General features: G+C 44.9%; 1 protein-coding gene across 9 annotated transcripts in view; it reads right to left on the reverse strand.

Moving 5' to 3' along the window:
- The window catches only part of arhgap23a (Rho GTPase activating protein 23a), an 87,364-nt gene that overhangs the window by 23,734 nt on the left and 46,500 nt on the right, over positions 1-17,130 (reverse strand). For 7 of the 9 annotated variants that reach the window (XM_061712259.1, XM_061712260.1, XM_061712257.1 and 4 more), the window contains exons 2-7: positions 9,630-9,833; positions 6,490-6,514; positions 5,042-5,134; positions 3,980-4,058; positions 3,304-3,358; positions 393-1,944 (exon numbers count right to left, since the gene is read on the reverse strand). In XM_061712259.1, coding sequence (XP_061568243.1) covers positions 393-1,944; positions 3,304-3,358; positions 3,980-4,058; positions 5,042-5,134; positions 6,490-6,514; positions 9,630-9,833 — 2,008 coding nt within the window. Of the gene's footprint in view, positions 1-392; positions 1,945-2,498; positions 2,670-3,303; positions 3,359-3,979; positions 4,059-5,041; positions 5,135-6,489; positions 6,515-9,629; positions 9,834-16,366; positions 16,449-17,130 lie in introns of those variants that run through there. The other 2 variants (XM_061712256.1, XM_061712261.1) reach the window with 2 other exon arrangements.

The following is a 17,130-nucleotide window of genomic DNA, read 5'->3' on the forward strand; positions in this document are numbered from 1 at the left end:
TTAATTATTATTATTTTTAATTTATGTTATTTGTGAAAGGGGCAGATCAGATAAGATTCTTCTTCTTTCTGCTCCCTTTTCATTCACAAGTTAGGAACATTTGTATTTGTGTTTGTATTGAATTGTTTTGTTTTTTGAATGAAATAAAGAATAAAATGAAAAAAAAATGACTACTGGGATTAAAGTTCACCTGGCGAAAAATGATGAAAAAAAAAACAAAAAAAACGATCTTTAGACATAAGAATCGATTTTTAGGAATTAATATGAGAATCGATTTAGAATCGGAAAATTGATTTTTTCAACACAGGCCTACTGAATAAAGACAAGAAGGAAATTAAGGAGAAACCCTCAATTTCTTATCAGTTGGATGACGGGAGGAAGGACGGTCCTACCTATGAAGGGGATGGAGGCCAGGGAGTCGTCCTCTATGGAGAGCGGGGTAAGGCTGCCGTTTGGTTTGCCGGGCACCGAGTCTTTGGGTTCGGGGGAAAACAAGGAGGGCTCCAGCCCGTCCACGGGCAGGGCGTAGTGGGGGTGGCGCGCCAGCCTCCGGCCCGTGGGAGGCTTCTGCCGCATCACCACCTCCTGCGTCTGCGCCGCTAACGCCTCGGCCTGGGCCTCGGCCGGCCCCCGTTCCCTCTCGTGGTTGGTGGGCCTGTAGGCTCTGCTGTCCTGGGACTCCGGCGCGGCCGACGCCACGGGGGACGCGGTGGAGGCGGTGAGAGGCGGCGACGAGCCCTCGGGGGGGCTGGTCTTGGGGTTGGGGTTCCAGTTGAGGTGGGGGCCGGAGTACGACGGGTCCCTGAAGGAGTGGGCCTGCTGCATGATGCGGCCCGTCTTGCGGTAGAAGGAGGGGCTGTAGCTGCGGTAGCCCACCTGCTGCTCGTCCACGCTCTGCCCGTGGGGGAGGCGCCCCCGCTGGGGGGCGGCCTGCTGGGCCTGCTGGGCCTGCTGGGCCTGCTGGGGCTGCGGGTGTCTGGGCGCCGGCGGGCCTTGAGCCGGGCTGAAATGGCCCCCCTGCCTCTGGTAGTCAGTCCTGGGGGGCGGCTGGGGCCACGACGGCCTCTCGGACCGAGGCGAGACCAGTCCTGCTGATGCTCGGTCCAACATCTCCAGCGAGCGGCCGTGGCGGTCGTACTGGGCCAGCAGGTTCTCGGAGCGGGTTCGAGTGTAGCTGGGCGCCGGGGGGCCCCGGCCCGGCCCCGCCTCCCAGTCTCCGTAGGACCAGTAGGGCTCGCCGTGCGGGCCCGGCCCGGACTGCTGCAGCAGGAACAGCGTGTCCTGCGAGGCGCTGTGCGGCCAGCCGCCGGAGCGCTGCTGCTGCCGCCGTCTCTCGCTGAGCCGGTCCTGCGAGTAGCTGCGGTGGCGCATCTGCATGCTGCGGCCGGGCCGCTCGGGCAGCTGGCTGTAGTACCAGTCCGAGAGCGCCTGCTGGCAGCGCTCCGTGCGGCCGTGGCTCACCTTGGGCGGGGGGGGGCTGGTCCAGACGGAGCCGGACATGCGTGGCGGAGCCTGCGCCGAGTGGTTGGGGTAGTGGACCTGCAGGGGGCTGGACAGGGGCCCCCCCGACGAGGAGGAGGAAGAGTAGGAGCGGCCCCGGATCTGGCCCTGGGGCTGCTGGCCGGTCATGCCGTACTGGATCTCCTCCGTGCGGTGGGCCGGGCTGCTGTGGCCCACGCCGCCGGGGTCGCCCGACCGCCCCTCCTGCCAGCTGGCGGGGCTGCCCACGGCGGAGCGGTTGTCCAGGGGGGACGAGGGGCCGGACGAGCCCGGCCAGCGGCTCCAGTTATCCAGCTGGTTCTGGCCCATGGGGGCAGACAGGGGCGTCCCGGCGAGGGCCGTGGTCTTGGTGCGAGGGTAGCAGAGGGAGGGCGGTGGCGGGAGGTGCTCGGCTCCCCCGGCGTAGGGCTCATTACCCGTCAGGTAGGCATCCTGGGAGTACGCCTGAAGGAGAAGATGCAAACCATTTAACAAGAAATTTAAAAAAAACAAGGCACATGAATGCAATCGTAATGAGTTTACGTAAAAAAAAAAAAAACGTGCTCCTTCCTTACGCAGGTTTAACGACATCACACTGAGGTTGTAAGAGCTTAAAGTGGGAGGACCTCTCGGGTCGTCCCCAGGGCATCAGGTCCTTACACAAACACAACTCCCCGCAGGAGAAACCACAACACTAATGACACAGCAGTCGGCTGCAAATACACACGGCTCCAACACGCATGAAAACGCACACGGCTCCAAGAGTTTCCAATACAGACGACGTGCACTTCATCAGTAAACCACACTGCATCACCTCTAGCTTTGACTTTCAGCAGGACAAAAACAAACCTACGTTAAATAATCTCTCACTATCAGGGAACCAAATCACTCCAATATCTGTTTACCTAATTGATTAGGTAAACGACGGAAGGCGAAGCCTCTCCACCGCTCGTGTGGAGCATGTAGGAAACACCAAATTACTCAGAGCAGGAAGAGCAGACGACAACACTTATCCTCACCAAAGCTCCCAGCGGAGGAAATCTGGCTGCTAAAACACGTTGTCCTTCATGTTAAATGATCCCCACCAAGGAGTCCTGCTTCTCTTCTTTTACTTTTTTCCTGTTCCACAGATCAACTTGTTTTTTCTCCTCTCCGAGATCCTCCCAAAACTCCCTCTGTCCTCCCTCTCTCTCCCTCTCTCTCTCTCCGACTTGTTCCGCTCTGTGGGAGTGGGAAGGGAGGTGCAGCACCGCTGATGTCACGCCAGGAATGCAACAGATACAAGCGCCGCAGCGAGCGGGGAGGAGCGTGATGACAGAGGCTTTAAGAGCAACGTTAAGAGCACTTAAATGGAAAACATGTCGCCGTTTCTGCAGCAGAAAAACGTAAATGTCTCTGCGAGTGTTAGAGGAATCACTTCATTTCGGTGTGTTCGAGTGTTGAAAACGCTGCTCCCGGTTAGCGGGACGGGCAACGGCTGCATGCATGTTGGGTCATGTGAACGAGTATGGAGCAACCTGTGGAGCGACAAAAATGCATTGTGCAGCAGCCGGGTGTGTAAGCGAGCAGAGGAGTTGTTTTTTTCCAAACGTCAGGATGCGCGTGGCCGTAATGGGTGTTGTAATTTAAAGTGAGTCACTCTGCAGTCATTCTAACTAAATCTCCGCATTCTTCCACAGTGACTGACAGAATCCCAGACAAGCAAAACAAGAATGTGCCCTCAATTCACACCTGACAGAAAACATGTCATGGATGAGACTATTGTTGTTTTTTTTACTTATTTTATTTGTTTGCTTGTTTGGAAGAGCTCAGGAGCGGACTTACCAGCTGAAGCACATCTTCGTCTTTTGGCATGATGGAGAGCTCCAACACACTCTCGCTGTGAGACATATACGTGGGGCGGGGGGGAGGAAGAAGGGAGGACAGAAATAACAGAAATAAATAAAAGATAAAATGTAAAAATAGACTGGGGAAGAGAGAAAATGACACTTTCCAATACAAAGTAATGAGTTCACTTCCTAAATTTGTACTTGCGGTACATTATGCAACACACCAATCACGACATGGGGGGGTCAGGCTTTAAGCAACCTTTTCAAAACAACCAACATAGCTTCAAAAATGCTACTAAAAACAGTCAGATGTAGCATGAACGATTCACTTTTCCTACAAACTCTTATCCTTACCGCCACGATACCCCCCTCCTCTGACACTGTACCCCACCATCACTCTCTAATCCAACAGTCCAGAGTCTAGATGTATGTATTTTTTTTGTATAAATCAAAAAGTGATGCATATTAAGGGATCGTCTCCTACAACACTTCCTGAACAACAAAAATATCCAAATATGGGATCATGCAGAGCATGTACGTGCTGCTCAGACTGATACCACGGACCAGGAGGGAGTTATGTCTGCGATAAGGTGAACACTTTTAAGCAAACAGACTCACTAAACATCCACACTCCCAATGTTCCCAGAGAGCTAGCAGGCAGGACGGCTCACCTGTTTTGAATGAGGGCAATCACCTGCGAATACGTCTTTCCTAGAATACTTTCTCCATTCACCTTCACCAGCCGGTCCCCTGAAAAACACCAACAGATCGTCATATTCAAACTAGTACCACCGGGAGCGATTATCTTATTTCAAAATCAGGTGGAAAACCTTTATTATTATCAGAAAGAAAGTTTTCAATAGAGCCACTGAGCAGAAACTCGTGTCCCTGTGAGATCCAGCAGGTTTCTAAACAGGAAATACAGAAGTGGGAAAAAAAAAAAAAAAAAAAGGCTGTATGTTCTGTGTCTAATTTCAACAAAACCAAACCGATGCTGGCAAAACATCTCTATTTATCCCAGAAGGACGAGGCACAAACAGGACAAAACCCCTCAACTTCACCAAGTACAAACTACATTCTGTCATCTAATATCTTTCTAACAAAAGCGGCGCATATTTTTGAAAAATGAACACATAAATCCAGTAAAAAAAAGGTCAAATCATCACTGATCATGTCTGCAAACTTGTGCTGTCTAACAACATAAAAAAGCAGGCATGTCACCGTGAAGTGAGGCTGCAGGAAGGCTGTTGGATAACTACGCATTCATAGTTTGTGCTCTCATTGTGCAAGTTGAAACTCATACGATGCGTTCAGTGTGTGTGTGTGTGTGTGTGTGTGTGTGTGTGTGTGTGTGTGTGTGTGTGTACTTGCATAAGTTCAAACCAACCATGGACTTTCTGGAAGTGATAGCTACTGTAGTGCTGGTTTGGTTTGAACTGCAGAGTCAACTCCTGCTCAAGACGCAACAAGAATATTTCAACGGTTCTGTCACATTCATGCAGAGTTGAGAAGCTGAGTTGTTAAACTGGTGTGTGAATTATACCGTCAGCCTTAAAAAAAAGAATTTAATAAAAAAAATGCTCTCCCAGTGAAATAAATCTCCTAGTTTTGGATAACCCGTCGTATCGCGCCAGCCGCCACAATGTTCCAGCCCACATGGCCAGCTGCTCTCCCCAGAAAATTTCCAATGCAAATCCTGATGGCCCTGCTCCTTCTTTATTTGTTTCCTTTACCTGTGCACAAACCCGCCTGATGGGCCGGCCCTTTTTCTCTCACGTTCTTCACAAATATGGTGTCCATCGGCTCCATTTGACCTTTCTGAAACTCTGCGTGTTAAAAGAGAAAGTAGAGAAGATTGTAAAGATCAGGGTGTAGACATGCTGACTCTTAATCTCATTCTGGTGATTAAACGATCCTCACTGACGATGCTCCGGTCGTGTTTGTTTGTTACACATCTGGCCTGCAGAATACCCTGCTTACACCTGGCGTCAACACGCTGGGTAATCTGATTACAAGCAGACTTCTCATACTTGACTTTAAAATGTGTCTCGTGTCCTGATGGAATCTCACTCTTTAGCACGTATGCAAATAAACACGTAACCCGGCAACAAGCCACGAAGATACCAGACCATCTCATCCAAAATCTCAAAGTATCAGTGACGTGAATAGTTTTGCCACAGATTCAGACTTTGAAGCAGTTCATATCTGCTTGGGTCACATTAGCAGCAGTATTCTCCAATACGACTGATATGTGACGGAGTCAAAGGCAGGGCTCTGGATACACTGCAAAAACTCAAAATCTTAATAAGAATATTTGTCTTATTTCTAGTTAAAATGTCTCATTATTAGTCAAAACTCTCATTACACTTAAAACAAGACTCATCACTGGAAAAAACAACAATTTTCACCTGTTTCAAGTAGATTTTCCCTTAAAATAAGTAGAAAAATCTGCCAATGGAACACATTTTTTTTGCTTGTAATAAGAAGATAAATCTTGTCCCACTGGCAGATTTTTCTACTTATTTCAAGTGAAAATTTACTTGAAACAGGTCAAATAACAAGTTATTTTTCTTCTTTTTCTTCTTCTTCTTGTTTTAAGGGTAATGAGATTTTTGACTAAAAATGAGACATTTTTACTAGAAATAAGACAAATATTCCTGGTAAGAGTTTGAGTTTTTGCAGTGTACACAGGATGGAGAACAAGCTCTGGGCTCCATCACACTAGTTATGTTCTTTTTGTTCACAAAAATTATTTCTCTAAACGACAAACTGTTATTTTAGACTCCACTTTGTATTTTCTGTTGAATATTTTGCCCAGCTCCTTGTGCAACAGAGGCAAGTTAAGTTAATATCTCCTGCCACCGAAACCCCGGGACACTCTGTCATCCAGGCTGATAAGGAAATGCACCCAGGTGTGGTGGGAGTTCATCTCTGGTGCATTCCCATTGGTACTCAGAAGGGATCGCGTCTTGCATTAACGCCAGGGCTCGACAAGTACGGGCCTGTGTGGTTTAGTTCTGGTGCAGTGCTGCCTAGTGTCCTGCAGGTGGTGCAGAGACGCTACGGAGCAGAGGTGTGGAGGGAGTACAGGAGGTCCCAGCTCATTACATCATCACTATCCTCCCGTAGTACGGTTCATTGTTGCTCCGATGACGGAGGGATAAATAAAGAGATGACTTACCCTTCCCATTACCGTTCTCCTCATCCTGCAGACGACAAAAAGAGACAGAATACAGATGAAGTCAGCTACAGGAAGGAAACTGGCAACAGCCCATGACGAATATTTGGAGCAATAATAAACACCTCAGCAACTTCTTTCATTTTTTTTTAAAGCCTATTCAGCGTTTTGCTTTTGTAACCAAGTGTTCAGCTGCTTTCACAATGATTACACCTGGTTTACATCACACAGGGAACGGGCTCAGGTAAAAGCTGACAAAACAACAGAAGCCGTGAGATCTGAATCATTAGTTTCCCGTCTAAGAAAGATACACTGGTAACTTTCCTGACACCTGCAATGAACCCTCTGGAAAACAAACCTGCTTGTCTCTGACACCTGTTAACGGCACTGACACAATAACTGACTTCCAGGTGAGAAAGCATGCAGGTAAACATGACATCATACTTCGCAGCAACAAAAAAAAAACAAACAAAAAAAAAGAGAGGAAGGTGAGATCTGATAGCTGCAACTCCTCTGATCACCTAGAAACATGCACAGTAAGCTGAGTGGGCAGTTTGGGGTCAGGGACACGGTGGGCTGACTGCTGGCTGGCTTTGTGCTGCGCTGAGTGGGCTCATTCCAGGCTCTGCACACAATGGTGGAGGGTTTAGAGACAGAGAAAGGATAGCTGCCCACCCCAGAATAGAACTTGGGGCTGGGGATGCGCACTGACTGGCCGGCCCCGATCTCACCACATCCGCCATCAAGAAGGAGATGGAGATGTGGTGGGGAGCATTTACACCCCCTCATGTCTGCAAATCCCCTTATTGCTTGTTATCCAATAAAAAATGAAGCTGTCATAGTTATTATGAAATCAGCTCCCACTTAAAATGCAATACACGTTGCATGTTCTGAATTGGTTAGAACCAGAACTAGGAATGGGCAATATTTTACCGTTCACGATATACCGTCCAAAAAATTCCCCACGGTAAGAATTTGTCATCTCCCGGTAAAAATGAAAGAAAGAAAGAAAGAAAGAAAGAAAGAAAGAAAGAAAGAAAGAAAGAAAGAAAGAAAGAAAGAAAGAAAGAAAGAAAGAAAGAAAGAAAGAAAGAAAGAAAGAAAGAAAGAAAGAAAGAAAGAAAGAAAGAAAGAAGAGGTTTTTGTGTAACAAACAAATATGGCGGATCTGAGTCATTCCAGTTTTGCAGTACAGATGTACTAATTTAATTGGTTTTTATTAATTCAATTTAATTGGTGTACTTTAGTAGCATTTAGTATTCTTTTAGAGCAGTGTTTTGGGGGCTCCAAAGACTGAATGTGGTGATAGATTTATAGTTACAAAGGTGGAGTTGAATTGGTATTTTTTTTATCGTCATTTTTATCGTTATCGGGATAAATGCCAGAAATGATCGTGATAAATTGTTTAGTCCATACCGCCCATCCCTAACCAGAACACACGGGGAGGCGGCATTCAGTTATTATGGCCCCCAATTGTGGAACAGCCTCCCGGAGAGCCTGAGGGCTGCAAAGAATGTTGATGTTTTTAAAAAGAGGCTGAAGCCTTTTAACTGACTAATTTAACTCTTTATAATTTTTTATTCTCACTCCTATTTTTACTTGATCTTATTAATCTGTTTTATGTTATGAGACCTCCTGGCGTGGACGGCTCCCTCACACCGTTTCCTCACCTGGATCCTCAGTGCTCAGCCATATCCACACCTATATTTATATAGATGTGTCTGCATAGTGTCTGTGTGTATAACTTGTGTGAGCTGTAGTATTAATACGTTTTAGGTTTGTTTAACGTTTTATGTAAAGCAATTTTTGTTGCATATATGCATGAAAAGCGCTATATAAATAATAAAGTTTATGGAATTCATTAAATTATGATTTAAAGGGCTGTATAAACATATTTCAGTTTAAATATAAATTTAAAGAGAAAAAAATAGCAATGTATGGATGAAATAGTGAAATAAATATATAATATATGCGTATGGAGACAGACAATTTATTTTCTTGTTTTTCTTTCCTTGTGATATTAACTAAGTAATTGTGCAGACCATCTGTTATTATTGTTCAATTTTGTTTTGAGGGAGGGGCAGGTATAATAACATTTTCTTCTTCCTGCTCCTTTCTGGTTATGGAATATGCTTTTGATTGTGTTGTCATTTTACTGGCTTGTTTCTTTTATTTGCATATTTCCATGATCGGAATAAATAAAAATGAAATGAAATGAAATGAAAGTTTGAGTTTGAGTTTGAAATATTACCTTTAAAAAAAGCATTCAGGTCATTGATGGGTCTTTTTTGGATCATTTGAGTCTATTTGTGTAATTTGGGAGGCTTCCACTTGAATCTTGAGATAAGAACAGAAGGCTTTGTGAGTCCGATTGTCCAAAAACACCGCATGACCCCCCCCATCACACCACCACTTTTTTGAAGCAGAGGACACAAGGACAGAACCGGGGGCCAAAGGCCAGCAGTGGGCCTATTGTCCGGGGCCGGCCTGGTACTGCCGGACTGCCAGCGAGTGGTACCAGGCTAAGACAACAGATCCCATTCAATCAGCGCTCCTATATCTGCAGCTGCGGGGCGGTGGGGTGGTAGAAAAATAATGGAGGTCTTGTTCCAGCTGGCTCACCCCACCCCAGCTCCAGATCCCTCAATTTCACATCTGGAGACGTTTGCCCCCACACCTCAAAGAACTAAATAACTACTCGTTCAGAAACAGCCCCGTTCCACAATAACACCAGAGTGGGCTTTATTTCAGAGGACAAAGGAAAACATATTTTGGAAACAAACAAGAAAAAAAGTCTTTAGTTAAATGTGTCAGATTATGTTCTTCTTCTATATTTCAAATGCTAAAAAAAACCATGGCAGCGTGTCTCCGTGTTTTGTTTGTTCAGCTTGTCGTCTCTAATCAGTTAAGCTTGTTTTCCCTTTTTGTTGCTGCCTTCATTTCGCTGCAGCTCCTTGGCTGCGGTATGATGGGCTTTGTCTCCGGGAGCTAATTGGTTCTGTACCGAGTTTAGTTTAAAGATTTAGAAGAGGTCAGCTGGAGTGTAACAGATACCAGGTAAAAAAAAAAAGAAAAGTGTGTATTTATTCATTTAACACTTTGAATCTCAGTTTCTTGGATGTGCGTTGGTCTGCGGCTCGCACCTTGAGGTTGGTGTGCATGGCAGACTCCGGAGGGTAGACGATGAAGTGGCGCAGCGTGAAGCCAAATCCCTGGGAGTTCTTATGGAGGACCAGCGTCCGGGGACCCTTCCAGCCCACGCCGACCCCCTCCCTTCCCGGCCGGGTCGCCATCGGCGGCCGAGGGTTGTCACCAGGTGAGGAGATACCATCCCTCCGCCCCTTAGCCTGCAAACACACAGCAGAGAGATTCAGCTGAAGAAGAAACCGACAATACAGGAAGACGAGAGTGGACTCTGACATTTGAGCATCATCGGATCTGAAGAAACGTTAACAAGTCCAGCTAATGAGTTAAGAGCATCGCATTTACAGATATCTGCTCAGAACATGCACATGAGAACAAGTAAATCATTCAATATCTTCCCATCATTAGTGCCAACACTGGAAAATAGGCCTGTGTTGAAAAAATCGATTTCCCAATTCTAAATCGATTCTCATATTAATTCCTAAAAATCGATTCATATGTCTAAAGATCGATTTTTAAAAAAAAAATTTTATATTTATTTATGTATTGTATTTTTTTTTTCATCATTACATTACAACTTTTGGTTATTTTTTGTTTATCCCCAAAAAAGGAATGTTTTGTTGGACACGAGAATAACTGGTGCCATGTTTTTGCCTTTAAATATGTTTAAAAGTATGAAAACATTTAAGTGTTAGGTTATAATTGCATAAATTGTCTATATTTCATTACTTTATATACTGTCTTGGGGTTACATTTGCAAAAAATGCTAAAAACCAAATGCTCAAAAATGAAAAACCAAAATTGACCGAAAATGGAACAAATAAAAACGGAATGTGGGAAAAAATAAAAGCGATTTCATCCGTCTCTGTTTCCTCCCTGGATCTGTTTGGTAATTCTGACCCACATGATGTTTCTGAAAGCAGTTCTATCAGCATTCTGGGAGCTGATTGGTCCTTACAGCATCATTAGCTGCCAATACTTGCTGTTGAATCTCAATATAATACTAGTAGTAATATTTTGCATAACTACAGTCATATAATTCATGCAACAGCTGAAAAAACTGTTTTAATAACACTAGCCCAAATCAATATCGGAATCGAATCGAATCTTGATAATCGATTCTGAATCTTAAGAATCGGAATCGAATCGATTCTTGACATTTGAATCGATCCCCAGCCCTACTGGAAAAACATTGCAGCTTTCCAGCTGCAACCCATGTCACGACTTCCCAGAGAAGCACCAGCAACTCTGCTCTCCCTGACATCAGCCCTCGACTACTGGATTGGCACTTTCCCTGTGAGTCCGGCGAGTCTTTCAGTCAGGTCGGGCTCACATGCCAACCAGCCTCAAAACAATAGTTAATAAACACACACGGGGGGTTTCTGCAATCAGGAAGGGCCCCGTGTCTAGACAGGGCCGAGGAGGGAATATCTCACGGCCTCACCCATGTCAGACCGCAGCGACGGAGGTCTGATGAAAGGAGGAGAAGGTCCACACTCCCCTGAGCCCAGGACGGAGACTAAAGGCAGATTTCCACCCACCCTCGAAATATCTCAGTGCTGCTGCCAAGTAAATAAGCCCAGTGAGCTCAGATGACAGACACATGTGAGAACTATCACCCTCCTGCTGCCCCGTCGACCCACGACGGCCAGTCAAACACCATCACCTGACCAAACACACAGCAGAGGGGAGGAGGAGGAGAAAGGAGGCTGTCGGAGTCTGCTGTTGTTGCCTGCTTTCTACCAAACTGAACATTTTACCTAATTTGAGATAATTCGGGAGGCAGTTTGGCAGCATCCATTCGTCAGCCCCGACTTCAGTCCCTGTATCATGCTTGAACTTCACAGTATGCATTTAAGCTAAATCTGCCACTGTCTGCATCCTGCACACAAATTACACTGAGGCCAGGGAAATTGTATCGTGCACTCATGCTGGGAAAGTAAGGTTGCGTGGGTGGCGCTGGTGAGGTGGTTAGCACCGTCGCCTCACAGCTACAAGGATCCCGGCTTGAACTTTCGACTGACGCTTTTCAGTGCAGCGTTTCCATGTTCACCTCGTATCTGTGCCAGTTTTCTCCAGGTTTTCATGACAACCAAGTTCTGGACAACTTTACCGAAACGATATATTTATTTTATTCAAACTAACATGCAGAATAACACCCAGGATGCACCGCAACTTCTGCCCGGAGTCAGTCAGGACAGGGTCCAGGTGTCAAAAGTATTCACATTCATTACTCAGGTAAAAGTATAGATACTAGAGTTTAAAAATACTCCTGTAGAAGTTGAAGAATCAACTCAAGTTTTTTACTCAAGTAAAAGTATAAAAGTACTGGTTTCAAAACTACTTAAAGTATAAAAGTAAAAGTAATGTAAGGGGGAAAAAAGCCATTAAGGACAAAAGCCATTAAAAATGACTGCATCTTAGTATAATGCAAATATATTAAAGAACCATATATGTGTACTATTGAGAATTAACATGTGTTTCAGAGAGCAGGAGATATGATGACTAGTTGCCTATAAGTATTGTAATGGTGCAAAAAGTCAAACTTCAGAGGCATGTTATCATTTATCCTAACCTTTATTGGAATGTACATCCAAGTTTAGTTGCAGGAATCTGAGGGAACGGATGTTAGAACAAAACTGGACTGGACTGGACTACTGATTTTTCAGATGAACTGATCACCTGCTGATCCATAATGAAGGGAACAACAGAAAACAGACAACAGACATCCAAATGTACCATAAATATTTCAGTAAGCTGGGTATAATGCTGTGAACCTTTGTGCATTTCCAGCCACTATTTTTACACAATTGTTAAGGTTCAGTTCATCTAGTGGCCACAAAATGACACAAATGCAACCTCAAGTAAATTGACAGGAACCATGAGTAAATTAAGACGATGGAAAGGTAATTAATACAGTTTGAGACTTAAAAAAAACAACTAATATTAGAACTATTGTCTCTAGAAAGACTTCAGCTAACATCATTTATTTACCGTATCTGTTTCCATTTAGTTAAACATATTTGCGTTTCGGAAGTCACATGAAAATCTATCTGCAGATTAATAATTAAAAATATATCAACTTTCCGATGAGTCTGTTTAGGGTTTACTTTGATAATTAGTGCTGCAATCATTTCACGGTGGGACGGTTTGCCCTCTTAGCATTTGATAAGAGCCCGAGTTGATTGGATTTTATTAAACTAATTTACGACATGGCAATAAACAAGTCGACAGCTGCCGACGTGAGTCACACAGACGCTCAGATCACTCTGCTCATCCGTCATCATCGCCGGGGATAAAAAGTAGGTTGCTATGTTCTGAAGATGCAGCTGATAATTTCACTGTTTTTGTTCCTACTTGATACAAATCGGCAAATGAAGAGCACGTCAGTCCACAGACGTCTACGATTACCTCCTCCTAGAGGAGGTTGGACGTCCTTGCTGCTGTAAAAGGCCTGTTTTTGTCCTAAGAGCAGCTAAAAGAACAGAGGGACTGGGGGGGTCAGTCAGTCAGTCTGACCAACAACAAACCGGACTGTGCAATAACCAGGACAGTGCAATAACTTTGTGTACCCGTATTTTCTGGACTATAAGCCGCTACTTTTTTCATAGGTTTTCAACCATGCAGCTTATACAAAGGTGCGGCTATTCTGTGGATTTTTCTTCCACCGCTCGGGGCGCTTTAACCAGAATTAGAATCAAAACTAAGACAAAATAAATGCAAAGAAGAATACACTACTTCTTCTTTAGCAGATAGAAGTAGGTAGAAGCAGATTTCAAACAGATAAATAGATAAATAAATACCGGTTATTTTCTCTTGGTTCTGTCCCGTTTTAATCAGCAAAAATGCTGCCGTGTTAAAAGACACTGTTAGGAAAGGATCTATTTAGGTACAAACATGTACATCATTTACAGTTCAAAATGGTTCTGTACATGTAGTAAATATCTAATCTAACGACATAAATATCTGCGGCTTGCATATCTTTTTTTTTAATAGAGCAGATGCGGCTTGTATGCAGGTGCGGCTTATAGTCCAGAAAAAACGGCACATATATTTTTATTCTATTTTTTTCTATTCATATAATTCTATCTATTTATCTATCTTTTTATCTTTTATATGGGTGTTGGTTTTTGGGGTGTTTTATTTCTCCTTTCTTGGTTCTTGTATATGACACTGCTGAGTGAATGAGATGGAGACGTCAATTTCCCCGTGGGAAAAAAACTTTATTAACTTTATTAATCCAAAGGGATTGTTTTTTGCCCCTTTGGTTACATGTGGTAAACAAATGGCTAATCTAAAGGGATTAATAAAGTAGTAGTCTATAAAGTAGTCTGAATCTGAATCTAAATTAAACTGAAAAATGAAACAGGTCCAAGGTTTACAATCAATGACAGAAAGAGATACATGTGGTAAATAAATGTCTCATGCTAGCACACTGCTGAAGAGTTTATGAAAAAATACTTTAATACCATAATTTGGTGTTTAACACAAGCGGGTCTGTGTTTTATGGAAGGTCAAGACATGAGCCCTCCATCCACATCCCAACCGAAAACCCCACATTTCACTTCCTGTCACCCCTCTGCACCCAAACACTCCCTGGTCCACAGAAAAACCACACGCTCACGCACTACATTTCCTTCGGGATCAATAAAGTATCCGTCTATCCATCCATCTATCTGTCAAACGCAGGCAGCTCCACGCACAGTCACAACAGGAAGTGGCAGGCTTGCAGCAGGAAGTGGGGTAACACTCCGGGGCGGGATAACCAGCTGCTCCTAAAAATATGGAGACAGTCCCCCATTCCTTCACTCCTCTCTTTTTTCCTTCTTTCCATTCTCCCCCGTTCACCTCTCCTCCCTTCCGCCTCCTCCTCCTCCTCTTCCTCTCCATGGAAGCATTCAGTCAAATTCCAGCTGTGCCGACTTTCACCAAAACGTTTTCCTTTTCATTTCATTGACAAAAAAAGCGACAGAACTGCGAGTACGTGAAGTCTAGACTCTGCAGATTGATGTGCATAAATCTTTGTGCTGCTAGAAGCCCGATCTTTATCCTGACAGTCTAAACAATGTCAAGTAACCCCTGCTATTTTCTCCGAGAGGAATGCAGCAAGGGCTTATTATGTGGCATGAAAGAATCATGGAGAAATGTGTGAGGAAGGAGTGTTTACTGTTGAATTAAAATGATGAAAACACCCCCCTCGCCCCCCAGAAAGGTTAAAAACACAAAAGGAAGAGGAAATGACAGAGCACGAGGGTGAAAGGAGGAAGAGAGACGGAGAGAACTCCTAGGAGCGAGTGGTTTGGTTTGGACAAGTTGAAACACACACTAGCTGGGACGAGAGAGCAAAGAGAGAGTGAATGAGAAGGAGAAGGATGAGGGAGATGGAGCAGAGGAGGAGGAGGAGGAGGAGGAGGAGGAGGAGGAGGAGTATCGGGCCCCAGCGAAGGACAGGCTCCAGCACGCCGGTTTCGACCACATGGCCCCTCCCGGCGCTGGGAATACCAAACCCTGTGATTACCCAAAACACTCAGGGTCTTACTGGATCTCTGAGCCAGGACTGAACCCCACTCAGCTACTCTGGACCGTGAGGACTTCGCGTTCCTGTGTCGACTAATCTGCCAAATCTACAGTCAAACCTTTCACCCTGGGGCCAGATGAACACCTCCCATGTAACCTCTCACCCGCCGGCCCATCAGCCCTACGGTTTTTACTCGCTGAAATGTTCTGGCCCCTCCGGGACCGAACCGTGTGCTTAACCAACGAGGCTCTTGGAAATATCTTCCGTGGTTTTCAGTCTTGAAACAGAGTCCAGGGAAACCTCTTTTTTGCTGAGAGAGAGAAAATATCTTCTTGTTTAATCGAAATATCAACTGTTTAAGACGTTTTTTTTAGTCAGAAACATGCAAAAGTTATTGCCCGCTGCAGTCTGGTACTATAACAAACAACATCTGAATGTCCTCTCGTACGCATCCCTGAGGGATCCCATTAACACCTGGGGATCACATCATTAGAGCTTCCCTGGAAACATTTAAATATGCTCATGATGCCGCACCGCAGCTTCCTGTTTTGAGTGGGTGGTTCGTGGTGGTGGTACAAGCAGCAGCAGTAGCAACAAGATCTCCCCGCCGGCTATTTCCTTCCCTGATTTCAATTAAGAAGCATATAATTACAATTCATGACTGAAAAGAGAAGTGGGAGAGAACTGCATGTCATGTTTCGAGCTTCCTGTAATGACACGTCGAGTCAGAGCGCGAAACGTCGGATATTTATGTTACAGCTCCAAAATTTAAAGCTTAGCTGTTTTTGAAAATCAAAAAACATGGAAAATAATCAGAATTATGATAATCTTTCCTAAAATCCAGTAATAAAAGGATTTTCTGCTTGTAAGGAGCTTTTTGAGAACATGATAATATTGTGGTGTCTCACACACACATACACACACTTCTCCTGACTTCATCCAGAGGTAAAGCAGCACAGAGGAATGCACTGGCCGTCGGGGAGCCGGGCTCCTGCTAAAACCCCGGCAAGGCAGAACAATAATGCTCTTTTAAACAGCTGAGAGCTGCAACCTGTTTGAAAAGTGGAGCTTTACGGCTGTTGCAAATGCTGACAAGCCTTTAATCCTGACGGCCACGGCTGTCTGCGCCCGCGGCCCTGCGTCGCGCTGCCAACGGGGGAACAGGAGAGGCACGGTGAAAATCCAAAACTATCTCATCCTGATTATTCCTGGACTCACCGACCACACCGGAGGAGCGTTCCTCCGCCGCCGCACGTCCAGCACGTCGAGAAGGAAATGCATAGCTGAGAAAACTCCTGCGGTCTGAACAATCCAACCAAAAACCACAAACACCTTTAACAAACAAGTTCTTAAATAATGGCACCAGCTCTGTAATTTACATAGGCCCTTTTGTCACCAACGCGCGTGGATCTGTGTGTTTGCACGTCTGTGTCAATATGAAATTAAGTGTGTCAAAAGAAAAAAAACAGCCATAACCCCTTTGTTCAGTTCAACCAGGCCTACAGGTGATGATGCAAGGCCGGTTAAACCGGGTCTTCTACTTGAACAGCACAACTTTCCTGTTGTCCCAACTGAAAAACGGCCTCGCTGCCAGTCAAACGCGGCTATTTTGATTCATTCCTGGACCCGGCATTGTTTCCAGGAGGAGCTGCTGTTTCAGAATAACTTTTACAGCATGACTTGGTGGCAAAGTGGGCAGAGGCGTGCAGTTGGTGTATGACGTCCGCTTAAATCTGGCCGGGGACTTTTTATCTTTGTCTACTTTTAGCTCTCAGAAAAGAGGAGAAACTGCTGCAGAAGCTTGAGACGGGGAAAAAAACTAAAAGTCTTATGTTGACCCTAAATGTTCTCTTTTTTTCCACATGTATCACCTTCTTGCTTGAACACAACGGATCTTTGTGTTATCAAAGGATGGATCAGTATGGGATTCTTATCGCGATGACTTTGAGTCAAGCGGTGGAGGTATTTCTCTGTTTGTGAGG

The sequence above is a fragment of the Cololabis saira genome, chromosome 21 (assembly GCF_033807715.1).
Source record: "Cololabis saira isolate AMF1-May2022 chromosome 21, fColSai1.1, whole genome shotgun sequence".
Classification (NCBI taxonomy): domain Eukaryota; kingdom Metazoa; phylum Chordata; class Actinopteri; order Beloniformes; family Belonidae; genus Cololabis; species Cololabis saira.